The sequence below is a fragment of the Oryx dammah genome, unplaced genomic scaffold (assembly GCF_014754425.2).
Source record: "Oryx dammah isolate SB20612 unplaced genomic scaffold, SCBI_Odam_1.1 HiC_scaffold_11229, whole genome shotgun sequence".
In the NCBI taxonomy this organism is placed as follows: domain Eukaryota; kingdom Metazoa; phylum Chordata; class Mammalia; order Artiodactyla; family Bovidae; genus Oryx; species Oryx dammah.
Window position 1 is genome coordinate 5,829,975 of NW_024080622.1, and position 20,160 is coordinate 5,850,134.

Below are 20,160 nucleotides of genomic sequence, written 5' to 3' on the forward strand. Positions count from 1 at the left end.
TGTCCTCAGGGGGGTATTGTCCCCTACACCTCTGCTGGCCATGTGCATGCTACCTGTGCCAAGTGTTTCCATCCTCATTTTCTTCTTTAACATCTCTTTGCTGGGCCATAGTGAGGCAGTCAGGAAAGAGGCACTAGCTATTACTGAACTGAGGCTCAAGAGGTGCAGTCACCTGCCCAGGGTCACACAGCTCGTGAGTGCCAGGGCCAGGGCTGGAAGTGGGTCTCCCTGCTCCTTGCCAGGGCTCTCCACACTCCAGAGCAACTGAGAAGTGCTTGCCTCTGATGGGTGCTTGCCTCTCTCAGTGGGTGGAGTGTGTGGGAGGCAGGGGGCGGGACCACTAGCTCCCAGCTGGAGATGGTTCCGTGGCAGTGTGCGTGGGGAACATGAAGCCCGGCTTTTCTACCTGCTGGCTGTGTGATTTGGGCCAGGACACGGGCTCTCTCTGGGCATTCGTATGGTGGTCGTGACGTACTCTCAGGGCTCTTTCTGCTTCGGCAGTGGTTGGTTGGTTGGTTCAGACACTCACACTGGTCCCCACCAGTCAGTCTGAGGATTCCACCCATCTCTATGTCCCTGGGACCTGGAGCAGCACTAGTTTCCCAATACTGCTGCTGCTAAGTCACTTCAGTCGTGTCCGACTCTGTGCGGTCCCTGAGACAGCAGCCCACCAGGCTCCCCCATCCCTGGGATTCTCCAGGCAAGAACACTAGAATGGGTTGAAATTTCCTTCTCCAGTGCATGAAAGTGAAAAGTGAAAGTGAAGTCGCTCAGTCGTGTCTGACTCTTAGCAACCCCATGGACTGCAGCCTACCAGGCTCCTCTGTCCATGGGATTCTCCAGGCAAGAGCACTTACTAGCTGCTCAATAAGCATTCAGGTATTGACCCAACACATCCCATGGGCCCCTAGTGAGCCAGAAAGATCTGTGCTGAGGCTGGGAAGCAGGCACACCCACTGATGTGGAACATTCCCCAAACCAATGGGCCGAGTTTGTATGTGTGTACATGTGTGTGCATTTGGGAGACAGGGCAGCAGGGGTGGGGGTGGGGTGGGGGTGGGGTGGGGGTGGGTTTGCAGTCAAGGAGGGCTTCCCGGAGGCGGCAGCCCTGAGTCTACTGCTAAAGAAGAAGGAGTTAGGGGTTATTGCTGAGTTTGGAAGAGACGGCCCCCTCATCCTCCCACTGTCCTTTCTCTTCACAGAAGTGGCTCTCTTCACCTTTCCCCTCGTCCTCCTTCAGCCGCAGTGGCCCGGACCCCGAGATCTCCCCACTGGAGGTGTTGGACAGGGACACCAAGGCCACACAGCTGCTCCTGCTGCAGCAGGACAAGGGCTCATTGTCCTTAGCTGAGACCAGCGGCCACTCGGTGACCAGCTGCTTCACCAACCAAGGCTACTTCTTCTTCCACCTCCCAGATGCCCTGGAGATTGAGGCCTGCCAGGTGTACTTCGTTTACGACCCCTGCACAGAGGAGCTTGATGAGGGTGGGCCCAGGGCCCCTGAGGGAGCTCTCCTTCCACCCCTGCCGACTCCACCAGGGGATGACGATGCCTACTGCACCTTCCCCCCCGGAGAAGACCTGCTGCTCTTCTCTCCGAGTCTCCTCAGTGGCCCAGGCCCCCTGAACACTGCCCAGCAGGGCACTGGGGCTGGTGAAGAGAGGCTGGCCTCCAGCCCACAGGAGGGAATCCCTGGAGACTGGATCCCCCAGCCGCTGGGGCCTCCTGTTCTGGAAGCCCCTGACCTGGTGGATATTCAGTCACCCCCAGAGCATGAGCTAGGAGAAGCAAGAGAGAAGGTACCTGGCCCCAGTCCAAGAGAGGGGACCAACTTCCCCTGGTCCAGCCCTCCCGGGCAAGGCCAAGTCAGGGCCCCCACTGTCTGCCTTACCCTGAACACTGATGCCTACCTATCCCTCCAAGAGCTCCAGGATCAGGACCCAGCTTACTTGGTATAGACAGACAGCCAGAGCTGGGAGGCAGGTGGCCGTCCACTGCTGCGCCAGGCCTGCTTGAGGACTCTGTCCGTGAGGCTTTTCCGCTGCTGAGACACGGTGTCCAGCAACCTCTGGACATCTCTGCCCAGAGGGCCTCACCCAGTCCTGCACACTCAGCTGTTGATTTCCAAACCTCAGTTGCTGCTCCCTGGTCCTATTGCCCAAGCCAAGAACTTTGGGGGTGGGGTCCTTTGATTCCCCCACTCCCTCATTCGTCGTGGAGTCCTGTGGTTTTACCTCTGAAGCATTTCTCCTCTCCAGCTCTGTAGCTACTTTTCAGGGAGAGTTTGTGGTTCTCCAGTGGTCTTCACCCTGGCTTACTCACTGGGCTTTCTGCCTGGATCACACCCCTCCCACCCACCCACCACAGGACAATCAGCAGAATCTTTCCAAAACATAAATGGAGCTATGCTGCTCCTCCTAGAGAAGGAAATGGCAACCGACTCCAGTATTCTTGCCTGGAAAATCCCATGGACAGAGGAGCCTGGCGGGCTACAGTCCATGGGATTGCAAAGAGTTGGACACGTCAGAGCGAATGGGCATACATGTGCTGCTCCTGGTTTAAAATCCTGCCATGACTCACCAATGCCCTCAGTACAACTTCTTGACCTATTGGTCCTCCAGCATCATGTTGGGACATTCCCATCTAGAATCCTCCCAACAGTCCTACTCAGAGACCCTGATGCTGGGAAAGATTGAAGGCAGGAGGAGAAGGGGGTGACAGAGGATGAGATGGCGGGATGGCATCACTGACTCAACGGACATGAGTCTGAGCAAACTGCTGGAGACAGTGAAGGACAGAAGAGCCTGGTGTGCTGCAGTCCATGGGGTCTCAAGGAGTCGGACATGACTGAGCGACTGAACAACACAGTCCTACAGAACCACTCGGAACTCCCTCACTTCCCCACACCTTTGTACGTGTGATTTCCTGCTCCTGGGGGGCCCTCTCCTCCCTCATCTGGGTGACAAATTCCCCTTATCCTTCAGGTGGCAGTTCTGCTTCCCTTACAGGGAAACACTGCCTCCTCTCATGTGCCCAAACTCGAGATTCAGTGCTGGAGGGACAGGCTCTCGGGGACACAGGGTGGTGGGACAGAGTGTCTCTGTCACATCCCCTTTGGGATCTCTCGTGACCTCGGAATGCTTGCCTACAGCTGTGGCCCGTCTGTGCACAAATGCCCAGCAAAGTGGACGCTGGCTGGATCTTTCCACAATGGCAAGCCACTGGAAAGTAAACCCCTCCAAATGGCGGGTCCTGATGCTGTCGTAGGAGCCATCCCTCAGGCCCCTCTTGCTCCACCTTCCACTGGAGGGGTCTTTTCTGCAGCTCAAAGGCTGGCACACTGCCTCCAGATGGCAGTTCCATTCCCTGCCCTTGACAGAGTCGACTTTACATCCTATCATAGTCCCTGGGTGAATTAATAACCTATCTGGCATCACCATGCCTGGTCTCCCTGTGCCCTTGCTGCCTTCATGCAGGGTGGATATCATCGAGCTCTCAGGGGCACCCCTGGCACTTTGACGTTTCTGAGGTCAAGCCTTGGAGAGGCAGGCAGTCCATGTCCACTAGGTTCCGGCATGCCCGCCCCAGCAAGAGGCTCATCCCCTCACATGGCAGTCCTGCCCCACCACACATGGCGAGCCCCTTCCTTCTTGGTGCTCCCACCACCTGTCCACTTCTCGTCCTTCTATCCCTGGCATTGATTACACTTGTCATGACAAGAATTCTCCCAGAGGTGAAGACCGGGGTGTTCCTGCTATCAGCTGAGGTGTGAAAGCGCGCAGTGCCTGCATTTATAAGCCCTGCTTTCAGTTGATTGGGCACCTGACGCAAGCCCACCCATTAGTTCATCAGCAGCATGCTGATACATGTGTGTATCATGTTTGTTATTGTTTACTTGATATTTTTCTTTAAATCAGTTCAATTTTTGTTTAAATAGTTTTATTTAAGGAAAAATTTTTATGTTGATTTTGTAAATGGAAAAACCAATGTTCAGTATAAATAAAAGGCAATAGCACAAAGTGAGTACGATAAAACAGAATGTTTCAGTTTATTGCCTGCTGAAAGTCTGCTCTCTTATTTTAAAGGGAAGATAAACAAGTGTTGGGAAGATGATGAAGGTATATGGAAACCAAACAGAGACTTCTTTCTTGAGAAAATGCTGAAGGATTGTAAATGGAATGTCTTTTTCACTAAAAGGAATCATATTTATCTTATTCTGTGTCCAGGCACCATTTGACAAGGTCTTATGGGAAAATATTCCACTTGAATATGTAAGTGAAAATTGCTCGGTTGTGTCCAACTCTTTGCGACCCCATCGACTGTAGTCCATAGAATTCTCCAGGCCAGAATACTGGAGTGAGTAGCTGTCGCCTTCTCCAGGAGATCTTCCAACCCAGCAATCGAACCCAGATCTCCTGAAAATATAATTTTATTTTTTTCAGTGTCCTTGATTCTGAAAAATTGGCCCAGATCATGAATAGCAATGTTTGGCATTCATGAAGCTGCCCTCAGGGCAGACATTGCTAATCAGCCATATCTAAAGTACTGGTGCTTGGCAGACACTGCTAGCTGACCACAGCACTCCTTTCTTTGGTGCTTGGACTCAGTCTTAGACTCTGTAGGCAGGTCCCAATTGATCATAGCTGGCACCTGGTGATAGCTCTAGACCAGGTAACTCCTCAGGTTTCTTCCATAACAGAAGTTATTGTCCCCAACTCCAATTTTCTTGGCAGGTAAAACTGAGGCTGAGATGATGGAGAGAGGAAAGCTGAGAAGGGCTTGTGAGCAGGCACATCCAGGGAACCCAGCTGTCTCTACCCAGTCTGACAGGAGATCTGAGCTGGCAGTGAGCAGAGTAGGGAGTTTCCTTACACCAAGTGGAGATGGACTGATGGGCTGGAAGCCACAGTGTGGTGCGTTTTGTGTGCAGTAGGGTGTGGGTCTTGGGAGACGGGGTAAGGAGAGGGCAGCTGGCAGGGGCAGAAGAGATGAAGGAAAGACAGGCTTGCTTGGGTCAGACTGTAGGAGAGAGGAGAGGCGCCAGCTGGGGACCAGGCAGCCTAGGGTCTCAAAGAGCCGTCAGGTGCAGAGCAGTAAGTATGAAGCATCCAGGGCTGATTGGGGAATAAAAGAACAGAGAGGAGAGGTGAGAAGGGCCTTCCAGCCCCTCAGGTCTCCAATGTCTTGAGCTGTATTTACTCCTTCACCTCCCTAACCCCCCAATACCTCTGCTCTCCCCCTACCTACCAATTCCCACTCCAAGCAACTTTCACTGTCCACAGTTATCAAGCAAATTACTGTCGAAACAGTTCATGGCTAGGATGAATCACTTACCACTGTCCTCCGAATTATTGACATCCTAGATAACTTTAAAAATGATCAAGAAGCACCTTTAAAAGTGGGAAGGCAGCTAATATTTTATGTTCCAGACACAGTGCCAGACATTTTCCAAACAGCATTTCATCATCTGAAAAGAACCTTGTGAGGCAGGCGACATTCTCCACATTTTGCAGATTAGGACACTGAGGCTTATGGAGGTTAAGAAATGCAGCTGACTGTTGGTGGATCCAGGATTCAAACTTGGTGCGTTTGGTGCCAGAGATTTGGGCCCTTTTGTATATACAGGGCTGCATAGGGGACAATTATATTAGTGGGAAAAAAAAAAACAGGCAAAATTCCATTCTAAGCTTCCTGGTTGTTGTTGTCGTTCAGTCACTCAGTCATGTCTGACTCTTCATGAACCCATGGACTGCAGCATGCCAGGCTTCCCTGTCCTTCACCATCTCCTGGAGTTTGGTCAAACACATGTTCATTGAGTCAGTGATGCCATCCAACCCTCTCATCTTCTGTCATCCCCTTCTCCTGCCCTCAATCTTTCCCAGCATCAATGTCTTTTCCAATGAGTTGGCTCTTTGCATCAGGTGGCCAAAGTGTTGGAGTTTCAGCTTCAGCAGCAGTCCTTCCAATGAATATTCAGGACTGATTTCCTTTAGGATTGACTGGTTTGATCTCCTTGCTGTCCAAGCGACTCTCAAGAGTCTTCTCCAGCACCCCAGTTCGAAAGCATCAGTTCTTTGATGCTCAGCCTTCTTTATGGTTCAACTCTCACATCCATACATAACTACAGGAAAAACCATAACTTTGACTATATGGACCTTTGTTGGCAGTGATGTCTCTGCTCTTTAATATGCTGTCTATGTTTGTTATAGCTTTTCTTCCAAGGAGTAAGCGTCTTTTAATTTCATGGCTGCAAGTCAGCATCCACAGTGATTTTGGAGCCCAAGAAAATAAAGTCTGTCACTGTTTTCATTTTTCCTCCATCTATTTGCCATAAAATGATGGGACTGGATGCTTCCTGGTAACCAGTTTAAAAAAGAAAAGCAGCCTATATTCCATGATTGTGATTGTGATCGAAACCATCCCATTCTTGTGACCTGGAAACATCACTTCTCACTCAGGTTCCTGCTCAGCTTCCTCCTGGTCCACCAGTCCCCCTCCACTTGCCCCCCATTCTTCCACCTCTGAGCCCTTCCAGGGTGATCTTATCATGGGCACATCTGGATCATGCCACATCCCCACCTAAACCCCCAACAACTCCCTGTTGTTTTCAGGACATTAGCTGAAAGCATTAATGTAATAATGAATAACTTAGGGACTCCATGCAGGTCCCATCTGATTCATGGCTCATTCATCTGTCTGTGAATGGCGGCTGGAGTCAGATGGATGATTTCTAAGTGCTCTCCAGGCCCTGATAGTCTGTAGTTTCAGGTGTCACACGGAATGTGGCTGGTGGCTGGGATTACATGTATTTCTCTTCACGAGTGGGGGGCTGGGGCTCGAGGGTGGGGATGAGGACAGGGGCCACAACTGACTCACTCGCTTTGGGACATGCTGGTCTCTGGGTTTGAAGCAGACCCACCACCCAAACAATTCACTCCTGGACTCCTACACATCCCTCAGGACCTTCAAGCATCCCCACTTCTGGAAGACCCTCTAATTCATTCCAAGTTGGATTGAGTACTTCCTCCTACTGTGCCCCTCCTGAGATCCCTCTCTTAACCATCTCTGGTGCTATGGGCCAGAGAGATCCTGAGCTAGATTCTGGAGTTACAGAGCTGATAATAACAGCTATGGGAGAAAACCAGCTAGAGCCCCACTAGCACAAGCCTTTGGAAATACCAGGCACGAGAAGACAATAAAGGAGTTTCTGACTCAGGGATGGAAGGCAGAATGTTGTTGCGCGGGGCTGTAGTAGGGGCTCCGCTGGAGTTCAGCTTGTATTGGAAACAATTGTTTGAGGGTGGTTCTTGGAAGAGGGAGAAACTGTTCTTACATATCAGCAGCTACCACTTAGCAATTTGGATTTTATCAACAGGCAGTGTGGGAGGGGCAGGTGCAAGGACAAGGACCTGTCGAGACCACAGTGGAATGTTCTCCATCCTTCAGGGTCTCATCAAAGGGGCATTTTTTGAGCACTTAGCAGGCATCAGACTCTGTTCTGAATGCATTGTGTTACTAGCTCACTTGATCTTTACAACATTGCCACAAGGGAAGGACTATTCTTATCCATTTGGCAGGTGAGAAGACAGAGTCACAGAGTAATTAATGACTTGCTCAAGGACACAACTGGAACACAGTAGAGCAAGGATTTGAACTCAGGCAGTCTTCAGCTCTCACATGGGCTAGCTCTTTACTGCTTTAACGTGTGTGCACTCAAAGATCTCATACAATCTCTCAGCACCCCAGCATGACAAGAATGACCAAGATTCCAGGTTCTGCATCACAGATGCAGACATGCAGTCCTGAGAGGAGGGTGCCCTGTGCCAGGCCACTCAGTGAATTCGACTTGGGGAATGACTAGAAACCCAGATCCCACCCTTGCAGCTTGCTGTCTCCTGGCCTTTGTCACTGGGGTTGGGGAGGGTGGTTGGGTTGTTGATTAAACTTGAGCTCAGCACCAACAGCCTGGGCCTGGCCCCTGTGACAGCCCCGGGACATCCCCTTGGGTGGCTCTGAGACATTTTCCACCACCGCAGGTATGACACACATCCCATCACAGCGCCCGGGAGGGAGGCTGTCGGACAGAGCTGTGAGAAAGAAAGGCCGGAAGTGCTGAATGGGGGGAGAGTTGCCTGTGGGGAGAAAAGGTACCCGGTCTACAATTCCAGGAAGTCAGGATGCAGAGGGGAGGGAGGAGCTGGCGGGAGATATATGTTTCCAGTCCTCTATGCATCTGGCCGCTCGCCAAGCTCCAGCCACGAAGGGAAGACGGCCTGCTGCCCAGTCGGCAGAGACTCCAGCCCTTGGGGGAGGGCGTGACCGCAAAGGATGGACGAGTCACACCCTCCTGCTCTGGAGGGCTGTCAATCAGAACCTTTATCGGAAATACCCGACCTGGGAAAGCTCCGGAGTCTCCTAGCTTGGGAAGGGAGGGTAAAATTCTGTACAAGTCTTTAACAAGAGTAGTTCAGCCCCATTAGTTTCAGATACACAGATAGCAGTCTCCCCTTATCCCTGGGGGACACAGTCCAGACCCCCAGTGGATGCCTCCAACCAAGGATAGTGCTGTGTGCTAAGTTGCTTCAGTTGTGTCCTACTCTTTGAGACCTCGTGGACTGTAGCCCACTAGGCTCCTCTGTCTGTGGGATTCTCCAGGTAAGAATACTGGAGAACCTAATCCCATATATACTGTTTTTGCCTATACTGTACCTACATACCTGTGATAGAGTTTAATTTATAAATGAGGCCCAGGGATCTTCCCCAGGGGTCTAGTGATTAAGACTCTGCCTTCCAATACAAGGGACATGGGTTCAGTTCCTTGGTCAGGGAACTAAGATCCCATATGAGCATAGTATGGCCAAAACATTAAAAAAAAATTTTTTTTTTTTAATAAATGAATGAGGCACAATAAGAGAATATCTGAATTGCCAGCATCACTACTCTTGAACTTTAGGGCCATTACTAAGTAAACAAGGGTTACTTGACCACTGCTCTGAGATACTGCTTTGACAGTCCATCTGATAACCAAGGTGGCTACTAAGTGGCTAACGGCAGTATATGCTGGATAAAGGAGTAATTCATGGCCCGGCTGAGATAGAAAATGATTTGAAACTTAGGAGTTGTTGATTTCTGGAATTTCCCATTTCATATTTTTGAACTGAGGTTGACCACAGGCAACTGAAACTTTAGATACAGGGGAGTTACTGTAGTTGACCAAAGTTGGCTCCTGGAGGAAGTGTTCTGAGAGATTCAGTTATTCACTCAGTGTGTATTTACTGAGGGCTTATTATGCGCATGGTGTGTGCTAGTAGCCGGGAATGCAGCAGTGGACGAAACACAGTCCAGCCTGCCTTGAGGCTTCTACAGCCCCTTTGGGACAATGGGTGTGGTGGGCAAAGTCCTCACTCTAGACCCAGGTGACATGGATTAAATCCTGGTTTTGCCACTTACCAGACGTGACCTTGGGCAAGTGCCTAAACTTCTGTGTGCCTCCGTGTTCTCATCTGTAAAAGGCAGAGGGAAGGACCAGGACTGTTGTCAGGGTTAAGGAAGCGAGTGTATACAAAGTACTTAAAAGAGATGAGCTGGCTTCGGGGAGACAGGACAGACAGATACAGGGCTGCGACCAGGGAAAACCCAAGGGCTGCAAGTGTGGAGGCAGCTGACTTGCTGGGCAGCCTCTCAGATGCTCTCTGCTGTTTGGGGCAGGGCTGACCTGGATGCCACTGCAGTGTCTATCTACCCCAAGCACCTGGTAAGTCTCAGGGGGATAATGGCTTAAGGCATGACCCTCCTCAGGGGGATGCAAATGCCCCAAGGGATCAATCTCTAACGGGGGGATTCCAGAGGTGTGAGAAAGGCAGCCCGCCTCTCAAATCCATCCACGTGAGCTGCTGCCAGCCTAGTCCAGGGTCAAGGGCATTCAGTCTGTCCCCTTTGTCCCAGCTCTGAGCCACTCATTCCCTTTGAGGCTCAGTCTCTTCAACTGTAAACTGGGGTGAAAGGTGCAGGGGGAGGGGAGTCTGTCTAACCTTGAAGCTCTCTTCTGACTCAACCAGTCTGTTCTGGATGGAGTCCCCACTCACTCGGCTAAAAATGACCCAGAAAATTTGCCTTGGCAATTTTCCTCCCCAACCCCTGACTCAATGTTAAGTACCCAGGGGAGATACTAATTAGATAAATCTCATGTGGCATGACTGGTAGCCCAGTCTGCTGCAGGCAACCCATTCCCCATTCATTCTGATGCATTTATTGAGCTTCTACTGTGTGCACGGCACTGTTCAAAGTAGACATTGGATTGCAGGGAATTGGGATCGCTTGGGTCAGGGCTTGGTGTTGGTCAACCCCAGTGTTTGAGAGGGTGTCCCTGGCCAAGGGTCCAGTGACTCTAGTAAAAACGGTGCAGGAGAGCTCCAGCTGCAGTGGTCAAAGCAACCATCTGGGAGCTGAGTAAGTCAGCAAAGTCTGTTGCTTGTGACTTATGCAAATAGGAGACTAACAACGAAACCTTTACTGCTGGGATCCCAACTCAGATGCAGATGCTGCTGGGGAAAGCTGTGGGGGGCAGATCACAGCAACAGTGCTGAAAATGATGACAGCAACATGCAGTGAGTACTTAGTAGGTGCAGGACTGTTCTGAGTTCCACTCATCAGTTCTTTCTTTCAGTTTTCACATCACTTATAGTTATTGTCTCATTTTCTATATGACAGAGCGAAGGCATAACTAGACCAAATAACTTGTAACTCAGGTCTTATGCTAACAAGAGTCAGAGTCAGGACTTGAACCCAGGCTTTAGGCTTCAGTACTTGTGTTTTTAACCCAGACAGTGGAAGACAATTAGGTGTGGTGGGGGTCTGTGTCATATTGAAATTGCTCAGAGGAGCCACCACTGACAGTTGCTGTGTTGGGAGGCAGACCCAGATCTTTGAAACATTTAAGGGAAGCTGGAGAGTATAGTATCCTGAGTTTTAAATATTGGCAACTAACTTAAAAAAAAAAATTAAAACACAAACAAGCCAAGCAAAATGTGTCTTCTTGGGAGGAATAAAGAAAAGCCATCTTCTGGGATTTACTGTAAAAGGTCACTTCCTCCAGACCTTGGCTGGGCTGGGTGCTCCATCCTCCCCACCCTGTGCTCTGAGTCCCACTGTGAGCCTTTGCGGGCCCTGATCCCGAATGCCCTGTTCATCACTGGATTCCAGCACCTGCCACAGGATGTTCATTGAGTGAATGTGTAGACTTAAGGGGTGAGGGGAGGGAGAGAGGAAGAAGCAAAGGGAGGGAGAGGCAGTTACATAGCGGTTCCAAGAATGTGGACTTGCATAGAAATCAGAAACCAGTGAGGACAGCCGATGGGACAGAGCCCATAGGCATTAGGACCTCATGCAGCCCCACCAGCATGAGCAACTGCCCTGACGACATGGAGCTTCAAGGAGAAGAGAGGCACCGTTCAAGGCCGGAGCCAGTGCTGGGGTTGCCTCTAAGGGCGGCAGGAAAGCGGCTCCTTGGAGAGCCTTCTGTTCCTTCAACCTTGAACAGGGCTCCCCTGGAGGAGCAAGAGTCAGACTCTCAACCGCCTGTAGCGAGGAGCTCTGGCTGCAACAATATTTGAGGCTATACACACACGTGTGTGTGTGCCCTGGAAAATTTTTTTTAAATTTCTACCTAAGAACTTGCATGCTCAGTAATGATATTGCCCTTTGATTTTATTTTTAAACATTTAATTTGGGTCAGAGTGCTGGCAAGAGCACAGGCCTGGGAACCTGGGTAATTTGCTTTTCAGCCCCAACCGTGTTTCAGCCATGCCATGTGACTTTGGGTAGTCTATTCACCCCAACCCCCTGCCTGGAACCCCTCCTGCTGGGACCCCACGGTGGAGAAGGCCAGGTTGAATGATGCATCAAAAGTTTCCATTCTGTGTCCCCAGCGGCCTGGCCTGAGGCAGCGCCTCTCAAACCTCAAACCCCTGATCAGAAGCCACTCCCCTGACCACCCGGCTGGGAAAGAGCAGGCTGGAGACCTGTGAGTTCTCACTTGGCAGACAGAGGCCAAAGGCCAGGGTCTGAGGGGGCCAGGAGAGGGGTGGCAAGGGGGGAGGGACACACACCCAGAGGGGATGAAGTCAGAGGGCTCTGAAGTCAGGGGTTCCTGGGTCTGAACCCCAGCACTTCCTGCTGTGTGACCAAGAGCAAATGACACCTGCTTTCTCAGCTCTACTTTCTCACCTGCAAAATGGGGTCAAGTGGCCATTTGTTAAATTAGGGGATGAGGCCAGCCTTGTGTTTGGTTAGTAGTAGCATAAAATCACAGAGTTTCAGGGCCTCTATCGGGATCCTGGAGGAACTTAGGAACTTGAACCCCTCTGCAGGTGAGGGAACTCAGGCCACCAAAATGATGACTCCTGCGAGGGCTCCTGTTTGGCTCCACGGCAACCGCTTCCAAAGGATTCCCCTTCCTGGAAGCACTAAGGAGCGTCTCTAAGTCTACCAAGGGCCCTGTCCTCCATCTGCTGTTGTGAGGACAGAGGTCTTCACCTGTTCCACTGTCTCCCCGGGTGGGCTGCATCCCTCAGGGGCAGACACTGAGCCTTGCTTGTTTCTGTGGCCTGGGGGTCAGCATAAGCAAGCACCATGTAGGTGCTTGACACCTGTTTAAAGAAGTGAGCTAGTGCCTATAGGTGTGCGGTGCATTGGACAAAGGTAACAGAGGGACCCCTGCCTGCGCAGCCTCTGAAGGTTTGGTTGAGGCAATGGGAAAGATGGGTACAGCGCAGGTAGTCTCCTCCCCACTGCTCACCTCCATGGAGCTCCAGAGCCTGCAGGAGGGAGAAGGGGGCAGGTTGGACCCGTGTCTGTGTGGGAAGATGGTGAGGAGGTTAGGAGTTCAGAGAGAAAACAGGCTTTGGAAGTGACGTGAGGACCCAGGGAAACGTGGGTCTTTGGAACAGCAGTCCATGGTGTTGTCAGTAACCAGCCTGTTTCCAGCCTCTCACCTTGTCTGTAACAGGCTGAACTGTGTCCCTAGAAGATATGTGGAAATCCCAAACTCTAGTAGCTCTGGATGTGACCTTATTCGGATCTAGGAATTTTTGCAGCTGTGAATAGATGAGGTCGCTACGCGTGCCTGGATCCAACATGATGGGTGTCCTTAAAGGAAGAGAAGAGACACTGAGAAAGACACACAGGGAGAAGGCCATGCAGCAAGGGAGGCAGAGGTTGAAGTCATGCTGCCGCGACCCAAGCAAGGGTACCAGTAGCCGCCAAAGCTGGGAGAGGCAGGAAGGAGCCTCCCTGAGAGCTTGCGAGAGAGTGTGTGCCTGTGGGTACCTTGATCCTGGACTTGAGGCTTCCAGATCTATGAGAGAAAGAGTTTCTATTGTTTTAAGCCACCCCGCTGGTAGTTCCGTGTTAGGACAGTCCCGGGAAACAATTACACACTGCCTTGGCTAGAGGAGCCTCCTTTTTCCAGACACTGTCTAGACAGCATCTGTCGGGGGCACCTGGAGCCCGCCCTTCACCCCTCACCGCAGCCCTTAACTGTGAGCCCTGTGCTTCCTCAGAGGGTGTCAGAGCTGGCTCAGCCAGTCAGGAACCTTCCCCAGGGATATCCCAGCTCTACCCTCACTAGCCTTCTTGAGCTCTGAGACTTGCTGATCCACAGGACAGGCTGACCAGGAGGGTTAGTGCTCTCATGTTTCCCAGCCTCATCCCCCTGAGACAGTCAGTCCCTGTGCTGGACTGAACAGTGTCCATAGAACCCACGTCCACCAGGAATCTGGGACACGCGGTCTTTGCAGACGTAAGCTGGCAACCATGAGGTCATCCTGGGTTAGAGGGGACGGGGGAGCCTGGTGGGCTGCCATCTCTGGGGTCACACAGAGTCGGACACGACTGAAGCGACTTAGCAGCAGCAGCAGCAGCAGCTCTTCTCTAACTGGTGTCCTTATACCAAGAGGGAATTTGGATCCATAGACACAGACATACAAGGAAGAGAACACGTGACCATAAAGATAGAGATCAGAGTGATGCTTCTCCAAGCCGAGAAATGACAAGGATTGTTGGTGACAACCAGAAGCTAGGAAGAAGCAAGGGAGGGTTCTTTCTTCCTTCAGAGAGAGAATGGACTGACGTGGGATTGTGGACTCCCCTCCAGAATTATGAGACAATATATCCCCGTCATTTTAAGTCATCCAGTTTAAGCCAATTTGTTACGGCCACCTAGGAAACTGATATACCTCCCATCAAAGAGATCCGTTCCACCTGCCCTAGGCTGTGCATCCTGGGGGCGGGCCACCCCCTTCTCTCAGGACCTTGGTCTCTTCTGCTGAGTGGAGACATGCAGTCCCACTCCCAAGCCTGAACCTGAGGCATCACTGGGGCTCCAGCTGGGGGCCCGAAACTCAAAATACGAGGTTACCATCCATGGAGTAGACAGGAACTGTTACTTGTTCACTCAACAATTGTTGGCTTGTCCTGTTTGCCAGGCACTGTTCTAGGCTGGGATCCTAGATGCAACAAGACAGACAAACCCTTTGTTTTCATGGGGTTCACAGTCTAGGGGTGGAGAGAATAGGGCAGGGATGATTTCAGAGGCGTGTTGTGACACAATTTGCTTCTGGGCTGTTGGAGTCCTCGCTGCGGGGCTTTCCTAAGTTCAGATAAGGTCAGCTTCCTCAGCCTCCTCCAACGTGACTGAGCTCAAGACATCATTAAAAATGCAGATATTTGGCTCTTCAGCCTCTTTGCTGGCCAGTCGTGAGCACCTGCTGTGTTCACACAGCACAGACATGGTTGTCGTGGCATTTGTCCAGCGCCTTCTGTTAGTTTGCTTGGGCTGTGTAACAAAGTACCCCAAACTGAGCAGCAATTTTTTGGCCATGCCCCATGGCATGTGGGATCTTAGTTCCCCAACCTAGGATCAAATTCGTGACCCTGCAGTGGAAGCTAAGTGGAACCACTGGACCACCAGGAAGTCCTAAAACTGAGCAACTTAAACAATGGCAATGTAATGTCTCACGGTTCTGGAGGTGAGAGGTCCAAGCCGGCTGTTAGCAGGCTTGGTTCTTTCTGCAGCTGTGAGGGAGAATCCATTCCGTGCCTCTTCCCTGCTCTCTGGTAGTTTCCTAGTGATCTTTCGGCTTACCTCAGCCAGTAGAAACATCACCCAGATCTCCGCCTTCATGTTCTCATGGAATTCTCCCTGTGTATCCGTCTCCAAATTTCCCCCTTTCATAAAGCCGTTAGTCATTTTTGATTAGGGACCCGCCCTTCTCCAGTGCGATTGTCATCTAAACTAATTACATTTGTGACTACTCTATTTGTAAATAAGGTCACGCCTAGAGCTACTGGGAGTCCCATATATGAATTGGGGGTTCACAGATCAACACATCACAGGCACCTTCTCTGTGCTTCCAGAAAGTCAAGCACCTGTCCTGCTGGCAGGCACCGAGGGTTGAGGTCAGGGTTGTGACTCGCCCTGGCCTCTGTCTCAGAGCGTCAGCTCATCTTCAGAATGTCTTGTGAAAAGGAATGCTAACGTCCACCTGTTTTCCTTTCCACCCAAGGACTTCTGTATAATGTTCTGCTCTGTTGAAAAGACGTCAGATGTGTCTCTTTCATGTCCCTTTCCCAGCATCCAGGACAGCCTGACCCTTCGTAGGCTCTTAATGTATGTCTGTTTGATTAAATAAACTATGAGTTGTGAGTTCAGATTTCACCAGGGCCTCAGTTTCTGCAAATTGGGGCTAAAAATGGTATCAACTAAATGGTGGTTGTGAGAAGTAAGTCAAGTAATCCGAGAAGTGCTAGGGGCAGGGTCTGGCCCACACTGAGTATTCCCCACAGCACTGATCAGGACCTGGAGGGCCCTTATCACAAGGCTGCGATGCAGGGTGAGGGAGCTTGCGGCTGCCTGCCCCTGCCCCTGACTCCTCCCTAACCTTGGATTAAGAGAAAGGCAGCCAGGGATGTCCCTGGGGTCCAGTGATTAAGACTCTGTGCTCCCAATGCAGAGACCACAGATTCGATCCCTGACTGGGGAACTAAGATTCCGTATGCTACATGGCATGGCCAAAAGAATAATAATAATAAAACAAAAGGCAGCTGTGCACCAGGCACAGAATCTGCCATTCACATCCAGTTTCTTCTTTCTGCACCAGGCACAGAATCTGCCATTCACATCCAGTTTCTTCTTTCTGCCTTCAAAAACCCAGCTTTGTTGTCCCCATTCCACAGGTGACAAGGTGGCAGTGCGGGGAGGTGGTATGTCTTGCCAGGTCACAGCAGCTGGAGGCTATGAGATTCGGGCCAGGTCCTCTGTTCTCCAGCTTGATCTTTGCCGCCTGAGTGTGGTGCACATGCTGAAGTCTGTCTCTCCTTGTCCTGCTGGGTCCAGCCTGCTGTGCCCCGTAGCCTCCAAGCCTCACGGGCCAGGCCTCTGGGTAGCTTCTCTGCCCCTGGAGACCAAGGGGACCCAGTGTTAGTGTGAAATGCAGATTCTCAGGGAACAGTAAGGCCTTTGTCCCTTGTTGGTGGGTGTGTCTCACTGGCTCAGGGACAAGGGGCATACTGTTACCCCATTGACAGAGGTTTAATCAAAGTTTCTCTCTTTCTTTGGACTGCACTACTAGCTTAAAGCTCAACATTCAGAAAATGAAGATCATGGCATCCGGTCCCATCACTTCATGGGAAATAGATGGGGAAACAGTGTCAAACTTTATTTTGGGGGCTCCAAAATCACTGCAGATGGTGACTGCAGCCATGAAATTAAAAGACGCTTACTCCTTGGAAGAAAAGTTATGACCAACCTAAATAGCATATTCAAAAGCAGAGACATTACTTTGCCTACTAAGTTCCATCTAGTCAAGGCTATGGTTTTTCCTGTGGTCATGTATGGATGTGAGAGTTGGATTTTGAAGAAGGCTGAGCGCTGAAGAATTGATGCTTTTGAACTGTGGTGTTGGAGAAGACTCTTGAGAGTCCCTTGGACTGCAAGGAGATCCAACCAGTCCATTCTGAAGGAGATCAACCCTGGGATTTCTTTGGAAGGAATGATGCTAAAGCTGAAACTCCAGTACTGGCCACCTCATGAGAAGAGTTGACTCATTGGAAAAGACTCTGATGCTGGGAGGGATTGGGGGCAGGAGGAGAAGCGGACGACCAAGGATGAGATGGCTGGATGGCATCACTGACTCGATGGACGTGAGTCTGAGTGAACTCTGGGAGTTGGTGATGGACAGGGAGGCCTGGCGTGCTGCGATTCATGGGATCGCAAAGAGCTGGACACAACTGAGCAACTGAACTGAACTGACGAGGCATGAGGGATCTTCCCTTACAAGGGATCGAACCTGCACCTCCTACACTAAGAGTATGGAGTCTTAACCACTGGACCACCAGGGAAGTCCGTCAGTTGACAGAGGGAAGCCTGTCTCAGTGGTGGGCGGCCCCGGCCGACAGTTCTCTGAGCTCTTGGGGAGTTGGCACGCTGCCCCTGCTTTCAAATGCCTTCCTTGGCACTCTGCTGCCCACCCCCCCCGCCCAAGTCAGCCCCTCCCCCCAGGCTGTGACCAATCGATGGCTCGGTGCTGACAAGTACAGAGGACTGATTGCACAAGATCTGCTTTTCAAAGACTGTCCAGCTCCCAGGGAGAAGAGGGTGGTGGTGGGATGAACCGAGAGATTGGGATTGACGTATATACACTATTCATACTATGTATAGGAGAGATAGGGATTCCCTGGTGGCTCAGCTGGTAAAGAATCTGCTTGCAATGCAGAAGACCCCAGTTCACTTCTGGGTTGGGAAGATCTGCTGGTGAAGGGATAGGCTACCGACTCCAGTACTCTTGGGCTTCCTTGGTGGCTCAGCTGGTAAAGAATCTGCCTGCAATGTGGGAAACCTGGGTTCAGTCCCCAGGTTGGGAAGATACCTTGGAGAAGGGAACAGCTGCCCACTTCAGTATTCTGGCCTGGAGAATTTTGTGGACCCTATAGTCAATGGGGTCGCAAAGAGTTGGACACAACTGAGTGATTTTCACTTTCACTTTCACTTTTCATAGAAGCGATAATGAGAACCGACTATATAGCACAGGGTACTCTACTCAGTGCTCTGCAGTGACTTAAATGGGAAGGAAATCCAAAAAAGAGAAGATACATGTCTATGTATAGCTGACTCACTTTGCTGAACAGTAGAAACACAACATTGTAAAGCAACTATACTCCAATTAGAAAAAAAGACTCCCATTACCAGCCTGCCTCGTCCAGGGACCTGGGCTACTTTGGAGAAGGACAGCGGCAGTGCTTGGGGTGTCTACACCCCAATGCTCCTTGCTCCCATCCTAAGTGCCTCTCTCTTGGAATGTTTTCAGGGAGGGGGGTACCAAGGCCTAGGAGGAGGGGAGACTGGAGGGAGGAAGGAAAATTGCCCTGGGGCTGGGGGCGATGGAGGGGAGTCAAGGCTGAGGTCGGGGTTAGGACTCGGGCAGGGTTAAAGAATAGGAGAAGTGAGGGAAGGTATTCCCAACCCAGAATCCCTAACCAGCCCCTCCATGTGCCCTCTGCTGGAGCCCAAGCCAGTCCTTCTCCTGCCTGGAGGTAGCCAACAGCCTGTACACACCCAGAAAACCCTGGCTCCCAACAAGTGCTTTGGAGCATGGCCACAGCCAACCACCATCTCTGCTGCATTCCATTCACTACCACACTTGTGACTCCAATGCTCTTATAGTCGTATTAAAAAATGCAAAATTAATCAGGTGAGATGAATTTTAATAATATACTTTATTAACTGCATATTGCTAAGTTATCAACATGTGATGAACCTAAAAAATTCTTCTTCAGCTATTTTACTTTCTTCACACTCAGTCTTCAGTACCTGGTGTGTATCTTACCCATGTGGCACATCTCACTTCAGACTGGCCATGTCCCAGCGGGGATCAAGAGCCACATGTGCCCAGAGGCCACCAAAGTGGATAGCACAGCTCTCCAGAATCAGGCTGCAATTCAAATAACTTCCAGCTAACCAGAAAATAGCATCCTACCCCACCCCGACTCCACCTTCTCCCCTCCTGCCCCGGAGCACATGGGCCCTGCCTCCTTTGCTCTCTTGGAGCCACTGACTCCCCTGGTCTCACCTGTCCAGGTAGGGAGCCCCTCATGAGCCCCTGCCCGCACTGCCCAGGCCCCTGCCCAGCCCCCAGTCCTCAGCCACCCCCACCTCATGCTCCAGGGGACCAGGGGCTGTAGCCAGGCAGGAACATCACCAGGCAACGGGCCTCGAGGGAGAGCTCGGATCTCCTATACCTGCCTGCCAGCCTCCCCGGGTGCCCACGGGCGGGGTGAAGTGGGGCGGGGCGCTGCCTGCCTCCTGCCTCCTGGGCTGCCTCCGGTCTGTTTACCTGGGCTCAGTCACAGTGCTGTCCCCCACCCAGCAGGAAGCCCATGGAGCCTGGGGCCACAGGCCACAGGGGACAAGGGCCAGACACCCCGGCCATGGCTGTGGGTCATTGATCCCAGGCTGGCTGGGTGGGGGTGGGGAGAGGTTGGCCTGGACAAACAGAGGCTCTGAGGCCTGTGTGCAGGCCTGGCACCCACCCGCCACTCCCAAAGGTAAGCGGGGACCTCCAAGACAGGAGATCAGGACCTAGGAATGACCCAGTGACAGAGTCCACCTGGAGAGTCGGGCCTGGTTCCCTGGGGCAGCAGCCAACTGCCCTGCTCTGAGACCTGGTCTGCTGGGCCTCATGGGCCAGAGAGTGACCGGGTGAGCTGAAGGTGAGGAGACCGTAGACCTGGGGAGAGGCACAGGGCAGTGGAGGGGCTACAGGTTCTGGGGTCTGGGAGGCCCAGGGCTCAGCTGTGGTTGGTGGACTCTGGGGCAGGCACGGGGCAGGGGAGAGGCCTGGTTTGCCAGGCTGAAGACCCCACTCTCATTCTGGGCTGGACAAACTGCCCCCTCCATATTCAGATACTCCACCTGGGGTTTCTGGTAGGGGAGACAGGCACAGAGCTCCCCACTGCAAAAACAGGCGGCAGGCTCAGAGCTGAATGTAGCTCTGTGTGTGTGCGTGTGTGTGTACACAAGCATGTACCCAGCCGTTTGTATAGCACAGATAGCTATGCATGTACTTCAGCCCGTTTCTGTTGGTGTACATCTGTGTGTGAGTTTGG

General features: G+C 51.7%; 2 protein-coding genes and 1 long non-coding RNA gene across 3 annotated transcripts in view; 2 read left to right on the forward strand and 1 right to left on the reverse strand.

Annotated features, from left to right (window-relative positions):
- The window catches only part of LOC120861184 (interleukin-2 receptor subunit beta-like), a 42,703-nt gene extending 38,652 nt beyond the window's left edge, over positions 1 to 4,051 (forward strand). The window contains exon 9 of the mRNA XM_040236838.1: positions 1,203 to 4,051. Within this exon, the coding sequence (XP_040092772.1) occupies positions 1,203 to 1,958 (756 nt within the window). The 3' untranslated portion in view covers positions 1,959 to 4,051. The remainder of the gene's footprint in view (positions 1 to 1,202) is intronic.
- A 14,701-nt stretch (positions 4,052 to 18,752) lies between these two features.
- LOC120861186 lies at positions 18,753 to 19,283 on the reverse strand. Its single transcript, XR_005720502.1, has 2 exons — positions 19,208 to 19,283; positions 18,753 to 18,986 (listed from the first exon to the last, which is right to left on the reverse strand). It is a non-coding gene; the product is annotated as an uncharacterized LOC120861186 (long non-coding RNA).
- A 187-nt stretch (positions 19,284 to 19,470) lies between these two features.
- LOC120861187 (transmembrane protease serine 6-like) overlaps positions 19,471 to 20,160 on the forward strand; it is a 39,611-nt gene continuing 38,921 nt past the window's right edge. The window contains exon 1 of the mRNA XM_040236839.1: positions 19,471 to 19,599. The gene's annotated coding sequence lies outside the window, so the exon portion shown is untranslated. The remainder of the gene's footprint in view (positions 19,600 to 20,160) is intronic.